The 19,897-nt window shown below is 39.9% G+C and overlaps 1 protein-coding gene across 1 annotated transcript; it reads left to right on the top strand.

Annotated features, from left to right (window-relative positions):
- The first annotated feature begins 150 nt into the window (after positions 1-150).
- Positions 151-14,452, top strand: LOC118098034 (TNF receptor-associated factor 2). Its single transcript, XM_035141425.2, has 11 exons — positions 151-364; positions 3,287-3,496; positions 4,027-4,105; positions 6,367-6,465; positions 7,130-7,291; positions 7,378-7,452; positions 8,213-8,287; positions 8,839-9,408; positions 9,616-9,793; positions 10,737-10,885; positions 11,379-14,452. The coding sequence occupies exons 2-11, from the start codon at positions 3,309-3,311 to the stop codon at positions 11,595-11,597; spliced, it is 1,794 nt and encodes a 597-aa protein (XP_034997316.2). The 5' UTR covers positions 151-364; positions 3,287-3,308; the 3' UTR covers positions 11,598-14,452.
- Positions 14,453-19,897: the final 5,445 nt, after the last annotated feature.

Consider the following 19,897-nt stretch of genomic DNA (forward strand, 5'->3'; position numbering starts at 1 on the left):
AGTGTGTATTTGTGAACCTGTAAACCGAAGCTTCATTGTGCTCTCACAAACAAAGCCCCCGCCCACTCCTCAATTTTGAACCAATGAGATCCACGCCTCCACAGCTCGTCTGCCTATCAACCGGCGCTCAGCCCCCCTGCATGACGTAACACCCAGTCTGAAAGTGCAATGGCGATATTGGACAATAACAGCCGTCGCTTTCGGGGACCACATCTCTATTATGTGGCTGAGGCTGGAGCAAACACCGTCAGCGGGCTGCAGACGCGCGTGTAACATCCCGCACGGTGCGCGAGCGGCAACGTGCCACCGGGAGACGTGATTCCACGGCCCGTGCACGCGATGACGGCTTAGACCCAAACCGCTGGTAAGTGTGAACTCCCGGTGATGGAGATGGAAACTGCTTCTGCAGACGCTTCCCCAGCAAATGGTCCCCGGCAGGCTGGAGGTTTGGAAGGGGCGTGGCGGCGCTGGGTACCACTTCTGACTCCAGGATGCTGATAGCTTAGCAACAAGGAAGAAGGAGCAGGAGGCTGGAGACAATGGATGTGCGGGTTGTCAGCAGCGTTACTGGGTAGGCTTGGATGTGTATTGTTGGACTAGAGAGCGAGGCAGCCGGTGATCATCACCATCATCATCAGTTTGTGCCAAGTCAACCACAGGGAGCCATGAATGTGGGAATGTAAACAAAGGGTGTGGGCCTGTCAGCTGGCCTGTGAAGAACCAGGATCACAGCAGGAGGAGGTTTTACACCCATGGTACAGTCATGTCTGATGGGTGACAGCGTGTTTAAAAGGCTGGACGCTGCTGTCAGAGGCACCAACTGCTGCCTGGAGGACCCCAACTATTATATTCTATATATTATTTACATCCACTTTAACCTTCACTAGTTCCAGCATCTGAATGACTGCTTTTCTGTGACAGTAAACTGAACATCGTAAGCTTTTGGATTCAGTATCCTTGGGTTTTGACTCTATGATCAATTTAATCAAGAGAATAATCTGCCGATATGATCGATGGTGAAAGCAATCGTTAGTTGTGGCCCCACCGAGGTGTAAAAGCCGCCACATGCTCCATGACAAATGTTGGTGAGTAAACTAACTTGTAGTGCTGACATATATTCAGCTGATCATACTCTACTTATAGCAAATATTTACACACGTTCAATATGAAACTTTATTATTTATATATATGATGTAATGTCATTAATGGCCTGGGCGTTTATTGTTTGACTGGAGAGCGAGGCAGCCGGTGATCGGGGCGGTGATTAAAAGGTTGGACGCTGCTGTCAGAGGCACCAACAGCTGCCTGGAGGACCCCAACTATTATATTATATAGTTCACTAGTTCCAGCCTCTACATTACTGCTTTTCTGTGACAGTAAACTCAGCAACATTAGCTTCTGGGCTGTTGATCGGATAAAAACAAGCAATTGGGTGCACATAACTTGACTTTAAAAAAAAAAGTTGTTTTCCTCAATGTTATGACATTTTATAGACCGAACGATAAACTGTTTGATCGAGAAAATGATCTGCTGGTATAATTGATTAAAGCAATCATTAGTTCCTGCAGAAGTTTAAACGCTATCTCATGTTTCATAACAAAGAGCAAAGTACTTGTTCACATAAATGACAACAAAAATAAGAAACATGATACATATGGACACTTGTTATTGCATCACATAATATATATTGATTATCATTCCCTTTAACATTTATGGTTAGGCATGGTATTGTTTGAATAGACTTAGGGGCTAACAGGTTTATTTGACTCTATTTCTGTCTACAGACTTTGATCAATGAGACATTTGCATCACTGAAATAGAAAATCTGCTGAGTCAGGCCCTCAGTTCTCCATCCTGTAGACTCGTCTTGTGAAGGGACCATGTCTCAAAATAGAGTTAAACCTTTTCATTCATAGTTGTAGTAGTTTGTTGTACAACAGTATTCACTTCTACTCCACCACATTCATTTGATTGCTTTAGTTACTAGTTACTGTACAGATTCATATTATTCATAAAAAAATATAGTGGACAGATCAAATATGATGTGTTACTACAGAAAAGTTGTACTGTGGTATAAAAAGTACTTAAATATTGATCCACTTGTACACATGAATGCATCAATTACTAAAATTCAATTATATTTTAAAAAAAATTCCTCAGAAATAGGTGAGTACTTTTACTTGTTCTCCTTAAAGTACATTTTAATGCTAATACTTTTATTGAAATTTAAATACACAACTTAAATTTGTGTTTCTACACCTCGGTATTGCCACTGTACCTGAGTAAAAGTTCTGAAAACATTTGCCACCACTGGAAACACTTTATAAAAGGAACCTTATTACATATTTTAACATTTGTACACAGACATGTGGCAAATCAAAGGAAAAACCTGAATAAATGAGTAGAGAAACCTAATGGATACGTACATTACATGGCACAGTCACGCTGTTAATTCATCCAATTATGCTCTGTGGCATTTTCCCCAAAAGTAACTACATAAGACCTATTTTCCCCTCAGGACATAGGTATCCTGTTAGTTTTTGTATTGATGTTGAAACTGTATTGCTGACTCTTAAGGCTTTACACAACTATGCCACTATGTACATCATGAATTTACTAGCTATGACCCTGGGTGCAATCTCAGATCAGCTAAAAGTCGTCTTCTTTCGTGAAGCACTTAGTGACTTTGATAAATAGCCTTTGTAACATTGTAAGAGGTGTGATACAAACAAATCTTGTGCATTAGTGTATGGACAAAACACGAAGAGCTGCTCCTCCTAAGGTGAAGAAGACTGTCAGTGCAGCACATGATCAGACTTTGGAAAGATGTGTGGAAAACAGGGATTTGGTCAGATGAGCTGTGATGATGCTGTTGGGCCATTGTGCTGACATGGTTTGAGTTCACTTGTCCTGCTTAGTTTCAAAATGGTTTGAATCTTATTGCCTACACTGCCCATTTCAACCCAATAAAAAAATTAATGTAATTAATTGGGTGTGGGCTTTACACACATTGCATCCAATCGTATACAATGTTTGTTTGTCCATTTTCCTTACAGAATTACTGCCAAATTGCTTAGAACTGGAATTCTTGAAACTTACAACTAAATACAATTTCGTAACTTTTTTCAGGAACGTTTTCAATTAGCTGAAAAATACAGAATCCGTGAAAAACAGCATTAGCAAAATATTCACTACAGCTAATTTCTTACCCAGCACTTCTCTAACTGCTGTATCAAAATTAAATAATGTCTTTAAAGTGTCCTGTACCCTTGACATTGTTTCCCAGGTGCGACGTGTGAACAGACACCATGGCCGCACAGGAACCGTCCCCTCCTTCGTCCATGGAGAGCAACAAGCCCGGCTTCCCCAAGAAGATCCTGGGCAACAAGCTGGAGGACAAGCACCTGTGCAACTGCTGCCACAACATACTGCGACGACCGTTTCAGGCCCAGTGTGGACACCGTTTCTGCTCCTACTGCTTCAACAGGACAGTCAGGTGAGGAGCTGCCCAAGTGTAATGTCGACAAGAGATTTGAGAGAGAGGACTAAACAACTGAAAGCTACTCGAGCTGTCGAGTTGAGATTGACCTGAGACTGAAGGGTCATCTTGTTAGACCCTTCCCTCTACATTCAAAATAATAACTGGTACATTAGCATTTTCAATTTTTTACCACATGAAAAACATCTAAATTATTTTACTCTAAATTTAGCACCTGAAGAATTAACTAGAAAAAAAGAACTAGAAAAATATGTATGAATAAGGTTCATTGCTACTTCTGAGTAAAATGTTGCCCTCAGAAATGTCATTAAAGTGATATAAGGTGTTACTGCTATTTGTTAAACTGCTATTGTACTGATTTGATTCAAAAATGTATTTCCCTCTGACATCTGGAGGGAAAGAAGTATAAACTTGAAGAACTTACTTCAGTACAGCACTGGAGTAAATGTACTTAGTTCCTTTCCACCATTTGTTACCTGATGTTTTTAATTTGTTGTATATCAGTACATGTTGTTGTTTTATTGCAGTAATGGACCCCAGAAGTGCAGTGCCTGCATTAAAGAGGATATTTTTGAGGACCCTACGTCCATTTTGAAACAAGGATGTGTGAGTATAAACATATTTTTATCCATCACAGTAAAGTATCATCTTTACTAATTAGATTCATAATAATTGTGCCTTGAATGCTCCAGTAGTATTTTAATCAAAAAACAAATTTATAAGATCAAATCTTTTTTATTTATTGTCAATAAGATGTGAGAAAGTTTGTGGTCAGAGCTTCCAGAGCTCTGCAGATGTTCTGTTTTAATCAAACAAGAATCTTAAACCCAATTCTTCAGTTTATTATCACATTAAGAAAAGCATGATATCCTCAAAACTGAAAAACTGGAGTTGGAGAAGCTTGTAAATGTACTTGCATCATTGTTTAATTTGAATTAACTAATCATTTCAGCTCTATTGTCAATATGCATTCAAATTATGATTTTTAAATATGTTTTAAAAACAAAGTTGAATTATTCTTTACTGTAAATCAAGGGGAAAAAGTCAAATTAAAAAAAAAACGTGAAAAACAAAATGAGACAAAACAAATCAACAAATTGACCAATTAAAAATGCATTTAGGTATTAACAGTTTATATATATTTTTGGACGGAAAATTTGTTACATAAGCCTTTTAATTTATCACGTGGAGCGTTTCTCAGACCTGCTGTGGTTTTTCAGCTGCTCACTGACGTTATGTTCCTCTACTGCTGCTCTAAGACGACAATTTCCTGTCAGGAAACTCAGACACTAATAAAGAAGCACATGCGCGGACAAACAAAGAGGCTTTCATTTCGATGCAGACTCAGACACAGCTATTTCTATATATAATCATTTCAGATGTTTGTCACTTCAGTCCCACTGGTGACGAGACCTTTGTCAGGTTGAAATCTATGAATGATGCAGAGCCTGATTTCATCATGGTCTCACTGTAGCTTTTCATCATACATAACCCCTGGTAGAAAAAAATATGAAGTACCAGTATAATCATGTAAAAATACTCTATTACACGTGAAAGCCCTGCATTCAAAATCTCTTGATTAGAGCCAGAATTATTATCAACAAAATGTACAGGAAGTGACTGAAGTAGGTGGTAGTCCTGGTTTTTTTAAAACATCTGCTGTAACTAATGTAATAATAATAATAATAATAATAACTTGAATTTATATAAAGCCTTTCAAGAGACCCAAGGACACTTTACATGTGTCAGTAGGGACAGAAAGAGAAAAGAGGCCTGAGTGAACAAAAATGCATGTGATGTAATCTGATCGTTATGCATCAGTGTTTGAGCAGCATGTTACTGTTGTAGGTGCTCAAGGTGAAGCTAGTTTTATAGACTTCAATGTTCAAAGGTTCAAAGTGTTTTTCATACATACAGGAATTCTTTCTTTGCCTTCCACTATGAATACCGTGTTTGTGAAGGATCTGTGTGTTGAGGTAGTCAAGGGTTGTGTCAGGGCCAGTGAGTATTTGAGTATTTGTATAGTTTTGCATAGTGCTCCTCCTTTCAACCTTTCAAATGGTCACAAGATCAATCTGAAGTGGCTGTGAGAAAAGAAAAGAAAGTTCTGGAACAGGACTTTGCATTCTTTTTTTCCCTAATATTTGCTTTTGAAATTGATTTATTTACCTCTCTGGTTATCAAACCATGAATGAAATGTCAGTAAATGTTGTGGAATAAAAAGTAAAATATTTCCCTCTGATATATAAAGTACGCGTAACTTAAAACTGTAATAATATAAAGTACTTCAGTAACAATAGTAAAGTATAATTCATCAATGTACCTCTCTTTGAGCCCCTAATGTCCAAACAGTTCCAGGTACTAAGAGGCCACAGGAACTAAACCAGGAAACTGAACTAGGTGTTTGTGTTTCCAGCACATCATAGGAGCAGGAACATTTTTATTTTGCCTCTTTACATCTGTTCACCTTCAACTACAGTTATTATCTTATTAACATTGTGCAAAGTGGAAGAAAAGTGTTTGTAACAGTGGATGAGAATGAACTGCTCTGTGCTGCTTCATAGCTACGATCTCGTCTCACACTCCTGCAGCCATAGTTCTGATGTTGAAGTCTGGTTTATCAGATAAATAATAATAATTCATACAAAAGCTCATGAAGGACAAATGTTGGTGCTCACGATTCTTGCTTTTTTCAATTCACTCCTAAACTCACTATTAAACTTCTGAAGTAAAGAAAAATAATCAAATACAATTTCAATCCACACATTTCCTCAACATAAATAATCAATATGATGGAAACGGGGATGGAAATGGAAACATTGCACAGACACAGTATGACACCTGTTTGTTTTCTCTTGCTTTTTCAGGCTTTTCCTGACAACGCTGTTCGAAGGGAAGTTGAGAACCTATCAGCTGTTTGTATCAATGAAAGTTGCACTTGGAAAGGCAGCATAAAAGAGTATGAGGTGAGACGACCTTAGACGGAATTTCATGACTTTCTTATGCCTGAACATTTTACTTTGATAGGGAGGTGATCCTTTGTTACCTCGGCCAGGGATGTTTTTGTTTTCTCCGTCTCTTAGTAGCAGGATTACCACAACACTTGGTGGAAGGATGTCTTATGGGTCAGGAAAGAACCAATACAAAGTTTGTGCAGATCAGAATAAATGGGCAGATCCAGGAGTTTTGTTTCACTTTCTCCCATGCAACAGATTCAGAGTGACAGGTACACAGACTCAGGAGAGAACTGCATTGCATGCGACTTATACGCACACAACTGCAGCTGAAACTAGGAGGTCTGACTGTGGACAGACCCTCACTATGAAACTTTGGCAGGACGATTTAGAATATGAGGCGCTGCAACAGTCTAGATTATTAATGGGAAACACTGCTCCGACATGACGAGATGGGACATAAGGGGAGGCATATGCTTTCAGTGTCCCTCTAGTTTTAACTGTTTCTAGATGGATACAAATGTGCTGTTTTTCCTGTTGCCTCTGAGCTAAATGTTGAGCTTATGGGCTTCACCTTGCTGTGATGGTATGTGGATGTTCTGCAGACAGTATAGTCAGAAGTGGCCAAACTGTAAAGTCTGCCACAACAGCTCATCCTCAGCTCTCCTTCCTTCAGCTGAACCACGAGGGGAAGTGTGAGTTCATGATCATCCCCTGCCCGTCCTGCAAAGAACGAATCCGCTTCAACGAACAGGAGCGCCATAACGAGCGAGAGTGCCCGGAGAGGACGCTCAACTGCAAATACTGCAAGGAGCCATTTCACTTCAAAAACATCAAGGTTAGAAATTATTTATTTGGATTTAAGAAGCTCGTGTCATGTCTTAGTACATCACAGCAGCTCCTCTTTTTTTTTTCTTTTTCCAGGCACATGATGAGATCTGTCCCAAGTACCCGATGATCTGTGAAGGCTGCGCCAAGAAGAAAATACCCAGAGAGAAGGTGAGTCAACTCTGTTAAGCTCATGTAGACAAGAGAGAAACATTTCGTTGCAAAAAAGGGTCAGAGTCTCATGTAGCTGCAGCACTTATCTCCAGTTTCAAGATGACACTCAGTCACAGAGACACAAGTGAAAAATACAGACTGAAAAACCTAGAAGGTTTTATAAATATCTTCTTCCTGCTGTTCTGGATAAATTTCCATAGTTCTTTAAGACTTTGCTAAAAATATTTAGTGCATTAAAATGTGTGTTTTCTCCACTGCACAATAAAAAATAATAACCATGTTTTCCACTTATGATTCTGCTTTCCATCCAGGTATCAGATTTATTTTATTTTCACATGCAGTTTAAAACCGTATAAAACAAGATAGAAATAGAAATTAAACAGATTAATGAGGGACCTGCTTATATATAATTATATTAACTCAAGAATAAAAAGATAAATGAAAAGAAAGCGTTCATTACATCAGCACATAATAAACATAATAAATCAAGTAACAAAACAAAAGCATTAGTAATAATCAGGAACTAATCAGACATAAATTAAATTTGAATCATGACTCAAAATTGCAGCAGACACAATATGTTTTCATTCAGATAGTTTGAAAAGTCTTTTAGGAAAATGGAAATATCTTTTAAAAAAGTTGTTTATTGACCTGCTGGGTTGTTGAAATGTTACTAGTTATATGTTTTCTATAGAATCTGATGCTTTGCCGTCTTTTTCACTAATGTCCTTTTGTTTGTTTTTGTGTTTTTTCCCAGTATGTGGACCATATTAAGTTCTGCAGCAAATTCAGAACTCCGTGTCGATTTCATGTTGTGGGATGTGACATTTCTGTAAGTAACTGCATTATTCAATATAATATAATATCAATAATATTTTTATATATATCTTTACACATGCGTTCATTTTAAGGATTGTATGAAAATTATAAATTTTGGTAAGAGGGGGTTAGAAAGTTTTTTAAAAAAAAATTATTTGAGGGATAAGCAATTGTATCACATTATTTTTTGATTTTCAACACTGCTCTTTGGAAGATGTGTGGAAGAAACATCTCCAACATGCAGGGCGGCAACTGATCATTAGTTTGATCATATGATATAATGATGATAATAATATAAAGGCATTTAAACTACTGTATTTACTGTATATGAGACCAGAAAGCAGGTAAGACACAATGATGTGTGATGGATTTATTCTCAGAGAATAAAATAAAGTGCAGTGAGATTCAAGAGGCTTTAAAGATAGAGGTAGAGGCCTGTATATACACATTATAAGTGCAGACATAATTATGGCTGTGTCTTCTGTCTGTTGACTTGCCAAAGTCAAGCAGGATTTGTTTCGGTACAACACTTTTGACCTCCAGTTTGTCACCTCCTTTGTGAAGGTGGAGAAGGAGAAGATTCACGAACATGAGCGCACCTACGCCTACGAGCACCTCAATCTGTTGTTGCACTACATCATGGGCATGAAAGTGAGCATGGAGGGCCTGCAGCCCCAGGGACTGGAAGTAGCCGGACACAAACTGCTGGAGCTCCAACAGTCCCTCAGGGAGCTCGAGGCCAGAGTCTCCCAGCTCAGCACCACCTCCTCTGGGCCTCCCGTGCAGGGAGCCGCCGCCGCCTCCTCCTCATCCTCCAGCTCCGGTCCCCCCGGTCCACCTGCTTCAGCTCCTCTCCCCCCACTTCCCACTCTAGCTCCCACCCTCTCTGTGTCCACCTCTTTCACACCATTGCCCAGCTCGGTGGGAGCAGCGCTGGAGCTCCAGCTCCACAGTGAGAAGACCAAGGTGGCCGAGCTGGGGCGCAGGTGCACGGAGCTGGAGGTCAAATCAGGAACGTTTGAAAATGTGGTGTGTGTGCTGAACAGGGAGGTGGAGAGGTTTGCCACCACCATGGAGGCCAGCAACCGTCAGCATAAACTGGACCAGGATAAGATCGAGGCTCTCAGTAATAAGGTAGGACTGAGGGGAGACAGAACCAAGACTGCCCTGGTCACACTCTCAAACACACATGACATTATACATATACCTTTATCTATAAATGGACCACAGATTCTTGTTCTCCAAGAAGAATGAAACTATTAACTGTCTCCTTTTATGTAGCAGATATTAGATGGATTGATTGGAAAACTTGTTCAAGCAGAGTGGGTGGTTCTATTCCAGGTGCGACAGCTGGAGAGGACAGTGGGGCTGAAGGACCTGACAGTTGCTGAGATGGAGGGCCGGCTCAGAGAAATGTCTGCCACCACCTTCGACGGCGTCTTTGTCTGGAGGATCTCAGATTTTGCCAAAAAGAGACAGGATGCGATTGCCGGTCGAGCCCCTGCCATGTTCTCACCAGGTATCATGGGTCATTATTGTAGATCCATGCATCCATCATCTATACTGCTTAACCTTTGAGTGTCATGGAAGGGGTTGGGGCAGACAAGCGGACATTGGGCGAGAGGAAGGGTAAAACCTGGACTGGTGCAGGGCTGATATAAACACTCGGCTGATTGGTCAGGCTGCTATCACATGACCCTCTTCCATTGTTGTAGAATTCAACCAATTACAAGTGTTTCAGACTCTGTTGTCTTTGCTAAAAGCTGTTGTGCAGTTAAATTCTGCATTTTACATTGACACAACTGCTTACATGCACATGCCCAGTGTATGTGAGTGGTCTTGTAATATGCATTCCCAGGCGTGTTAGTATGGACGGGTATTAAAACCGATATAGAGATCGTTTCAACAGAAAACGTAGTGGATGTCGCCAAAGTCTCCAATTTACCTAAGCTGCATAAACATTTCTACAGAAAGGTCCTGGTCAGCCAGCAGTTTCAAACCCTGAACTCTTTCTGAAAGGCGACAGTGATAACCACTACACATGACATGCTTCCCATTATTGTAGGAGAGGTCTACATAGATGCAAATTTGTGGATCCCATTGGAAACAGACATGAAGAAATGTTACCTGAGACTGACCAGTATAAATTCGCTCGATCCAAAATTGACCCCGTGATAGTCAGAAATCCTGTTTTGCAGAATTTGAGGAGTAATACATTTTCCCTGCACCTGAAAGTTCACACTGACACAGTAAGGATGAGCAGATCCACTCAGCTTAGAACTGAAACACAGAGTCGAGACCTGACCCCATCCAACCTGATTACACTCAATATTCATGGATCCAGTCCCACTTGGGTGGCAGGTCAGGCTCTGTTGCTGAAAGCCAAGTCAACCTGTTTAGATATGAGTTACAGGAGCCTGATGACTGAAGCTGAATTCTCCTTCCCACTATTTCCCTTTCAGCCTTCTACACCAACAAGTATGGCTATAAGATGTGTCTGCGGATCTATCTGAATGGAGATGGGACGGGGCGTGGCAGCCACTTGTCCTTGTTCTTTGTGGTGATGAGGGGGCTGAGTGACGCTCTGCTCAAATGGCCCTTCAACCAGAAGGTAAAATACACAAAGGCAACAAGGGGTACCTACGAAATTGTTGTTGTTTTTATTCACGAAAGGCTCTTCTACGGTTTGCTTTCCAGACAAGTTTCAAAACAGTTTCAGTACTTAATCATCCACACTTCTATCCGCTGATGATCAATTTTAACATTAGGTCACCCGGCTGCAGGATGGGTACGACCCGGCCCGTTGTTGCATGTCTTCTCCTCTCTCTCGCCCCCTGAAATGCTTAACTGTCCTATCAATAAAGGCTTGATGACTTCATCTGACACTAGACCAGGTTTAACTTTTTTGCTGAGCTATCTTAAATGGTTTTACCAGGGACCCCTGATTCGCCCCCTCTGCTCTATTCAAATGAATGACTGGCTTTTTTTTTCACACAGAGCCCAAATTGGATTGAGCTTAGTGACTATGCCCCAAATCTTTCAATAGTGCATAACACAATTTGATGAATGCAAACATAATCTCTCTATTTCTTCCTTGTTTCCAGGTGACATTGATGCTGCTGGACCAGAGCAACAGGGAGCACATCATCGACGCCTTTCGACCTGATGTCACGTCCTCCTCCTTCCAGAGACCCGTGAGCGAGATGAACATCGCCAGCGGCTGTCCGCTCTTCTGCCCGCTCTCCAAGCTCGATGCCAAGAACTCATACATCCGCGACGACACCATTTTCATCAAGGCGATCGTGGACCTCACTGGCCTCTAGATGGGTGATTCCACAGGGTGGGACAGTTTGGCAACCAGGCAGCTCTTAGACCATTACAGCTTCATTTTGGCTCAATCGTGGTCCTTCTAGGGCTCCTCCGTTCAGGCATCTTACTGTTCCCCTGCAGCTTTAGGGAGACAAACATGCTTGCAACTGTACGCTGGGTGTGGCGGCAGTTTGCTCAGTCCAGGCAGCGCTGGCATCGTCATCGTGGCCTCAATGCGCGAACCACCGTCATTGCTGTACATTTGGGGTGCAATACTTTTTTTTTTCCCTTTTGACTTCACAGCACCAGTCCCACGGTGATAAAGTGTCATTTCTATTCTGCACATATACGTTTTCAGTTAAAGGACACAGACGTAAGCACCAGTGCAGCGTGGTCGGCGCAGTGTCGAGTCGAAACAAATTGTTGACGGAGTGAAAAGAGCGGTACAGCCTCTTTTTTCATCTCCTGCGTGTGAAGAGTTGGGACATGAAGACTGTTAGAGGAGGATTGTAGATTACAGGTCGTGTAAGTGATGATTCTGATGTCGCTGTAGAACGCTGGCAGTAGCCTTGTACTAGATTTAGAGCGTGGCTTGATGCAGTTTTAGCTTTTTCTTGCAGACTGTGGATATTGTGAGCTTCTCAATTCCAGTGTGGAGTGAATTTGCATAGACAAACGTGGAGTTATGTTATGAATAAGATTACAGGCGTTTATTTTTGCCTCTTTTTTTGCGCAAAGTGCATGCTGCTGGCGTTTTAAGTATAAATTTGCTCCTTAATACGACTGAGCTTTATGAGGGTTCCTCGTTTGTTGTGAAACTTGTTAGTGAATTAGCCATCCGTGATGGTGGACATTGCCTGCATGTCTTTGGAAACAGGCTATTTACATGTAAAGTCAGTGTCGCGTACGTGTTCCTAATAGGGGTTGGTGGTTCTGATCGGTGGTTTGGTACATCTGTGGAAGATACAGTGAAGTTACCAAGGAGTCAGCGCAGCTTGCCAGTCAAGCCTGAGGCGTTAAACTCCAACAAACACACATAGATGGAGTTTTCCCCCTGGGATATGCTCATTAGCTCACATCTCAACACATAGTACTGTGCCCCACCACAGACTGAGGTCAACACAGATTCCACGAAATGAAGGAAATGTCCGTTCCTTGTTTTCTGTCCTTACGGTATATGTGTATTTCTGCTGCTCTGAGATCTAATATATATGTTGGCACAAATAAACATGAGGTAAATGTGTGCGGAGGGTGAGAGGCTGAAACAAGAAGTTGTGATGCGTTGTTGTAGGTGATGGGCCATTGTTGACTTTATTTATTGCAGATTGATGTTCAAGTGCAGCCCCGGATTAATCTCGAAACTTCAGTGTTTTAATGTGCTCTCACTTTATTTCCCATACGGCACCGCAAATCAAACACAAAGATCGACAGTGACATATATCGAGATGTTTCTGCAATTATTCTACGTGTCCACCAGGGATTGCTGTTCTACTTACTTAGCATGCATGCTGAGGTTTTAAGGTTTCACGCTGGCCTGTTTGAAAACCAGTCTCGACCTGTATTGGAACCTCTCTGTGCATGGGAGGCTTCAATTCATATTCACTATGGAGTTACACGCCGGTTTCCTACGCGTGTGAAAGCATTTATTTGTATTTGTTTGGATGAGAAGACGTAATCATAGAATAGTTATTATGTTATATCTGGCGCTGCGTCTGTTTCAACAGATGCCTCTGCCTATATTCATAGCAATTTATAAATATGTATCTTTCATATCATACTGTTGAAATAATCTATATATCAAAGTTAATATACACGAGATGTTATAATAAACATAGTATTACTGAATACCTTATTAATTCTATATCTATATACCACCTTTTTGTTTGTCAAGATGGTTTGAACAGGCCAGGACAACCCCTTTGTGCAGTGAAGACTAGAGTGCAATATATGATTATGTCTTAGTTAGGTTTCGACGACACCTTGGATTTAAGGGTTTACAGAGGTCATGCTCAATGTATTTGTCGCCGTTTGTTTACATGAGTCATTATGGCGCTGCTGAAGAACTGCAACCAATTTTGAACTTTCCAAGGAAAAATGGAGCTTTCCTTGTCATCAAGAATACATCAACCTGATATCACTAACATGGGAACCTCTAGTCTGTAGTTCCTCGTGAAGCGAACCCGCGATTTTTACCCGAGACCGTTTTAACGTTGAGGAATTCTGGCTATAACCAGTGAGTGAGTTTCTATCTCTTACTCCAAAAACCTGTCAGTGACGACTGAGCATGTGATAAGTAGAATTACATGAACTTTTTAAACCTCCCGTGTTCTTGTTAATGTGCCAAAATCAGATATTACCTCTGTATACTAACAATGTGGTATTGCAAGTTGTATTTTATGTTCTATGCTAAAAAATATGGTGCCAAATATACAGGATTTATATTTAAGTTTGTGTGTGTGTGTGTGTGTGTGTGTGTGTGTGTGTGTGTGTGTGTGTGTGTGTGTGTGTGTGTGTGTGTGTGTGCACGTGTGCCACTTTTACTAATGATGCATGGGTCACTACTTCGGTGCGCACCAGAGAATTAATACTGTCCCATGAAGCTGTCCTCAGATGACAGACCCTGCTGAGGTTTCTGAATGTAAGCTTTAATTCATTTAAAAAAAAAAAACACAACAGCAGTTCTGTAATGTGATGCAGTTGACTTGAATCAACTTTATTTGTGCACTTTGTATCGGTTGTTTGTCCAAACAGGGTATTTTGTTGAGTGATTTATGTACCTTGAAATCAGAGCCATATATATTCTGATGTTGATAATTGATGTATTATGCTATAAAGGACATGCAGTATGTAATAAAGTTTGTTAGTTTCAGCCTGGCGATTATTTGATTTGATTGATTATAGAAAAATTCTGATCTTAAGTAGAAGTGCAGAGTTAAATTTAAATACACACTAAAATCACTGTTTGGGTTAATATAACACAGATGTATGTAGTACAGGATAATGCTTATTATAATCCCATGGGTTGTTTAAACCCAGTGTTGGTATTATCTTTTCATATTAGTGATGTATTATTTATACAAAATAAAATAAAATAATTTGGCCAGAGTTTCAGATACATCATGGTAAAGTTTTAACATTAAAATTGTCACAAAATGTATTGATAGTTGTACAAAACAATGTAGATGATATACAAAAACTGCAAAGAATATACACGTCATTAACAATTACAGTAAAGAGAACTATATTTTAATCAGGGTAAATAATGCATCACAAATAAAAAAAACAAAACGGCTGACATTGGTTTAAAAATATTGATATTGATAATATAGCATTTACTTATTGTTTATGGTTTTATATGATCTATTGGTCCACTCAGACCCCGCTAAAGGGTCACACAATAAAAATTAATTATTATTATTTACAAAAGTGTATATAGGCTTCATTTTCTCAACTCTTGTCTAATCTTTGCTGTTTTATGAAGTATGGAATAATTATTCCTGTTTGGGCCACATAACATCACTTAAATGAAAGTACAGACATTGTAAATATGACATTGCGCCCCAGCACTGTGGGGCCACTGACTCCTCGAACCTGATCACAAACCAAACATGTTGTTACACCTTGATTTCATCTTTAATGGCACTCAGCAGAGTTCATACCTCAGAGGCCAAATAATCATGATTTTCCAGGTCAAAAATATAAAAGAAAAAAAAGGAGGGGTCTGATAGTCAAAATTATTTATACATCATAAAACATAGTTAAAGAAAGTGAAAAGAAGAATCCTTAATCTGCCCCTCAATCTGCATCCACACCAAACTCTAAAAGGCTCTTCTCCAGCTCCATTCCTCCACCAAGTGTTGGAAATCTGTGAATTAGTTTTTGCATAATCCTTTTTAAAAACCAACACCTGTGAAAACATAACCTCCTTAACCTCCATAACCTATTGTACTTCATAATCGTATTTATTTTTTGTGGAAAATATTAATTCATCAGAAAAGATACTAATTAGCAAGTTTATAAACATATATCATATAATCTATTTTTTAAATTTTATTTAGAAGTATAAAAAAGCCTCAGTAATCCTTCAAAGTTGCATAGGAGTAAAGTATTTAAGTGAATGTATTTAGTTACTTTCCAGCACTGCTCACTAGAGGGAACTATAGATCCATTAAAAAACAGACAAAACCCTTGGGAGGCTGTTCTGGTAGTTACCCAGTACCCAAAAATAAAACATTAAATTACATTACATGTCATTTAGCTGACGCTTGTATCCAAAGCGACTTACAATTAAAACCTGATTGAAATAGACTTTATTATACCTTTCCTGGCAGTGTAATTTACAGACTATTTCCAATTTCTAGTTCAATCAAATACAGGCCTTTCATTACTGGAAGTGGACACACTGGCCAGTTGGACCCACCAGACAACACTGTGCATTGTACACAGCTGAGAGCTGATGTCCGGATGCACATTTAGAGGATGACACTCATTTGTTTCCTTAATAGATGGACAACGACAGAACCTCTGTGGTTCACACAGGACGTGTTGTACAAAACATGTACAGAGCTTCTTTTTTTCGGAAATGAGAGCAATTTCATTTCTCTTTTATATTTTTAGATGTGAAGTATCTGCCCTCGTGTTGCAGATGTCATGTTAACCTCAGAGTGCTACTACAGGCCTGGTTGGTGGAGGAAGTGCTGTGATGAAGCTGTACAGGATGTGGTCGGGTGAATCGATTGGGACAGTGACGCAAGTTGCTTTTTTCACGATCCCCATCTGTTAACACTGATGTTGTTTTTTTTTCATCTTTGTGCAGCCCTGTGCAACCCAATGTTTTTTTTATTTGCAACATAAATAAAACTCAACACACTGCACTACTAATAATAGTTACAGTAAACAAAAATGACAAGAAAACCACAATATGGTGACTTTAGATAGGTTTAAAGAAAAACACCAGTCTGTGGAAAGTAACATTACTCAATTATTGTAGGCAGGTCAGATATTGAGCAATTTTGATTGATGTGATATATGTAAGGTGTCTCGAGAGGCACCCATGAATAAAATACATTATTATTATTATCTACACTTTTAAGGTACTTGTACTTTTTTGGTGGTACGTTAATTATGTACTGCATCACATTTACCACTTTTTGACTCTAGTACATTTAGTCCTATTAGAAGAACTGTAGTTAGGCCCTGTCTTTGTGTTTAAGTAACTGTTTTTTAGTATTTTTTACTAAATACAGTGTTAGTTGGTGCGGTGCTACACTCTCACTTAATGTAAATCAAACGCACTCTTCTCAATGACGCAGTTTAAATGGTCCTTGCGTCTCACCTGGACAGTGGCTAACGGCTAAGCTAACGGCTCAGCTAACCTGGCTACCTACAGTGAAACACGCTTTAAAGAGGAAATAACCGTGTTTGTGTTTTGTCGTTAGCACCGTTAGCAACTCCCTAAACAGACACTTAAAACGTGGGCGCCGGTTTCCTGCCGGGTGGAGATGGAGACCAACGCCGCACACCAGCTAAGCTAAGTATCTGCTACTTGTGCTAACAGGCTATGGCTAATGTCTTGGGGCTGTACGGTCAGATTTGAACAGTGAACAAAAGCAGAAACATTGTGAGCTAACTTGAGGCTGCTGGTTGTTTGCTGGTCCTGCAGAAGTTGACACTGGTCTGGTGGATTCTGAGGGTTTTTTAAAGGCTGAAAGTGCTGCTGCATATTTGTATAACTTCTGTGAATCAGCTGTTTTCTGTATCTGACTTGAATCTTCTATATCACTGTACCTGAACATGATTGACAGCCTGCTCCCTGTTCACACTGGTATTTGTGCGTCTGGATCTGTGCAGTGGTTTATGGGGGGGGAGGCAGTGAAACCTGCTGTAACAACAAGGCCTGTCTTGTAATTGGACTTGTGTAACAGGGGACCTGTCACTGGCAGCTGGAGAAAACAGCTGTCTGATGTTTGACAGACTCAGTCCCAGGTGTGGGTCACAGAAGGAAAATGTAAGAGTGTTGCTGAAGTGTGTTGTCTAAGTGTGACTGGAACGTTTCTCCATCCAAATGTGGGCGTTAAGTTTGTTTCACACTGGCTGTGAATGACCTAGGTCTATACTCCTGCTTTTCTTGACACAAGTTCCTCTGTTTCCTGCTTCACAGGAAGTCCACTTATCTTAAGTCACTCAAACATTATTTTCATGATCTTAGAAAGCAGAAAGACAGGGGGAATCTTCTTCTTATTTTGAAAGCAGTGGGGGACCTTTACCATGAAACTGTGTGGAAGTGTTAACCCAGACATTTACAGTGTTTATTTGTCAAACTACACATATTCTCCACTATTTGCAGAGAGAGAGAAACAGTTTCACGACACATCAGTATTGTTATCAGTGTAGTTAACAGCCTCATTTCCACACAGAGGTGTATATGTGTGGAGATGTTGAATTTGTGGAAACATGATGGATACTACTGTTATTGGGGGGAGAATATGTTGATGGATGCTATTAAGCACTCTAAAGAAGAGGGCATTTGTGTGCTCCCTGGTTTTAGGGTCTTTATCTTTTCACTATTCAACACCAATATAAATGTATATCAAGTAGAGCTTTGACTGCTTTACGTGGCCTTTGATGCCACATTGTCCTCCATTTCCAATAGACGTCAGGGAAAAATGCATTTAGTAATTTAGCTTACAAAAGGTACAAATATTATATTTTCATGAGATTGTATCAGTAAACAGACAGAGAACAGATGAGACACACATCACAATGAACAAAACAAACAAGAATGATGGACCAGTAACTTGTACATAAGCCAGACATTGAGAACAGCATATTCTGAACACCGCTCCACTTTTGGATTGCTCTCTTTAAGTCTGACATCAAGCTCTAATGCCAGCGGCATCCCTCAGACTAAACAACTAGAGTAATGAATGTGTTGTTTGGTTTCATGGAACATACTGCAGCTTTGACCCAATGTGGGATTACATTATGTCTAAGCATGATTCAGCCTGCAGAGGTTTTTATTAAACCAATCAATTGGAATTCAGTCTATGTGACTGTCTATCTATCCCTATCTGAAATACATTGATGATTTGGTCAATTCCAATAAACTTTAATAATATTATTATTAAATATCAGACAGAATGCAAGTTTGCAAGGCACATAATAATGTCCTGTGTGTTGTCAATTGTGAATTGTGTTGACGCTGTCAAAAGGAGAGTTCTTGTCACTTGGGACAGACAATAAAGTGTATCTATCTCTCCATATATCCATTCATCTATCCATCCATCCATAATGCACATAATTCAATTTCTTACTTTTAAAACTAGAATGGCACTCAGTAGAGAGGCCCAACAGTCTCCTCATGAAAACCCATTTAAAAGGACTAGATCCAGATACAAATTTGGATCTAGTTGATGATGAACAGCATTTAGGATTTGGGTCTCAATTCATTTTCCTGTGCCTGCTTTACATTCGCTTTGTCTTCCCAGAGATTGAGGTCAGCAGTGTGGGAAGCACGAATTACTCTACTCATAGTCATGTATACAGTAGCAGCAGTTGATGTCTGATGACCTCACTACTCTAGAGACTCTGCACAATGTAACTTTAACAAGAGGTGAAGCTGGGACACTCATTTCCCTGTTATGTGGTTGTGTAAAGCATCGAGCCTGCAGCATTAGTGAATTTAAAATAGAGTGGTCTGAAGGATGTCACAGTCTCTGGTCTGTTAGGTGAAGAATGTGATGTGATGTGTTAGGTGTCATCAGTGGCTTAGCAGAGACAGGCCTGCATGTTTTTGGCGGAGGCAGTGACGTAGATAGGAAGGGCAACGTCAGGTAGTTGGTCATCCCACCACTTTAGCCCTGACGGAAATATTTCAAGAGATCTTGGACAACTATTCATGGTCCCCAGATGATGAATTGTAGTGACTTTGTTGATCACTGGAATTTTCCTTTAGTTACCAGCAGAGCAAACGTCTTATCATGTGGAATATGTTGATTATCTACTAGATGAAGTGGTAATAATGTTGTACAGACTGGGGTACAGAGACCGCAACAAAATTAATCAGCAATTTTTTATATTATCAAAATATTTTAAATTTCAACCTTCTGAAATGCGATAATTCACTGGTTATTTGTCATATCTGTAAACTGATTTTTTTGTGTTTTTTGGACAGTTTGTTTAATAAAACAGCAATCTAAAACAAATTTTCAGATTAATTGATACTAAAAATAATTATTATTTGCAGCTCTAGTATACATTCATGTTCCCCTCAGGATGAATTATCTTTGCTGATGCAATGACTTTCAATTTAGCA

The sequence above is a fragment of the Hippoglossus stenolepis genome, chromosome 18, assembly GCF_022539355.2.
Source record: "Hippoglossus stenolepis isolate QCI-W04-F060 chromosome 18, HSTE1.2, whole genome shotgun sequence".
NCBI lineage: Eukaryota > Metazoa > Chordata > Actinopteri > Pleuronectiformes > Pleuronectidae > Hippoglossus > Hippoglossus stenolepis.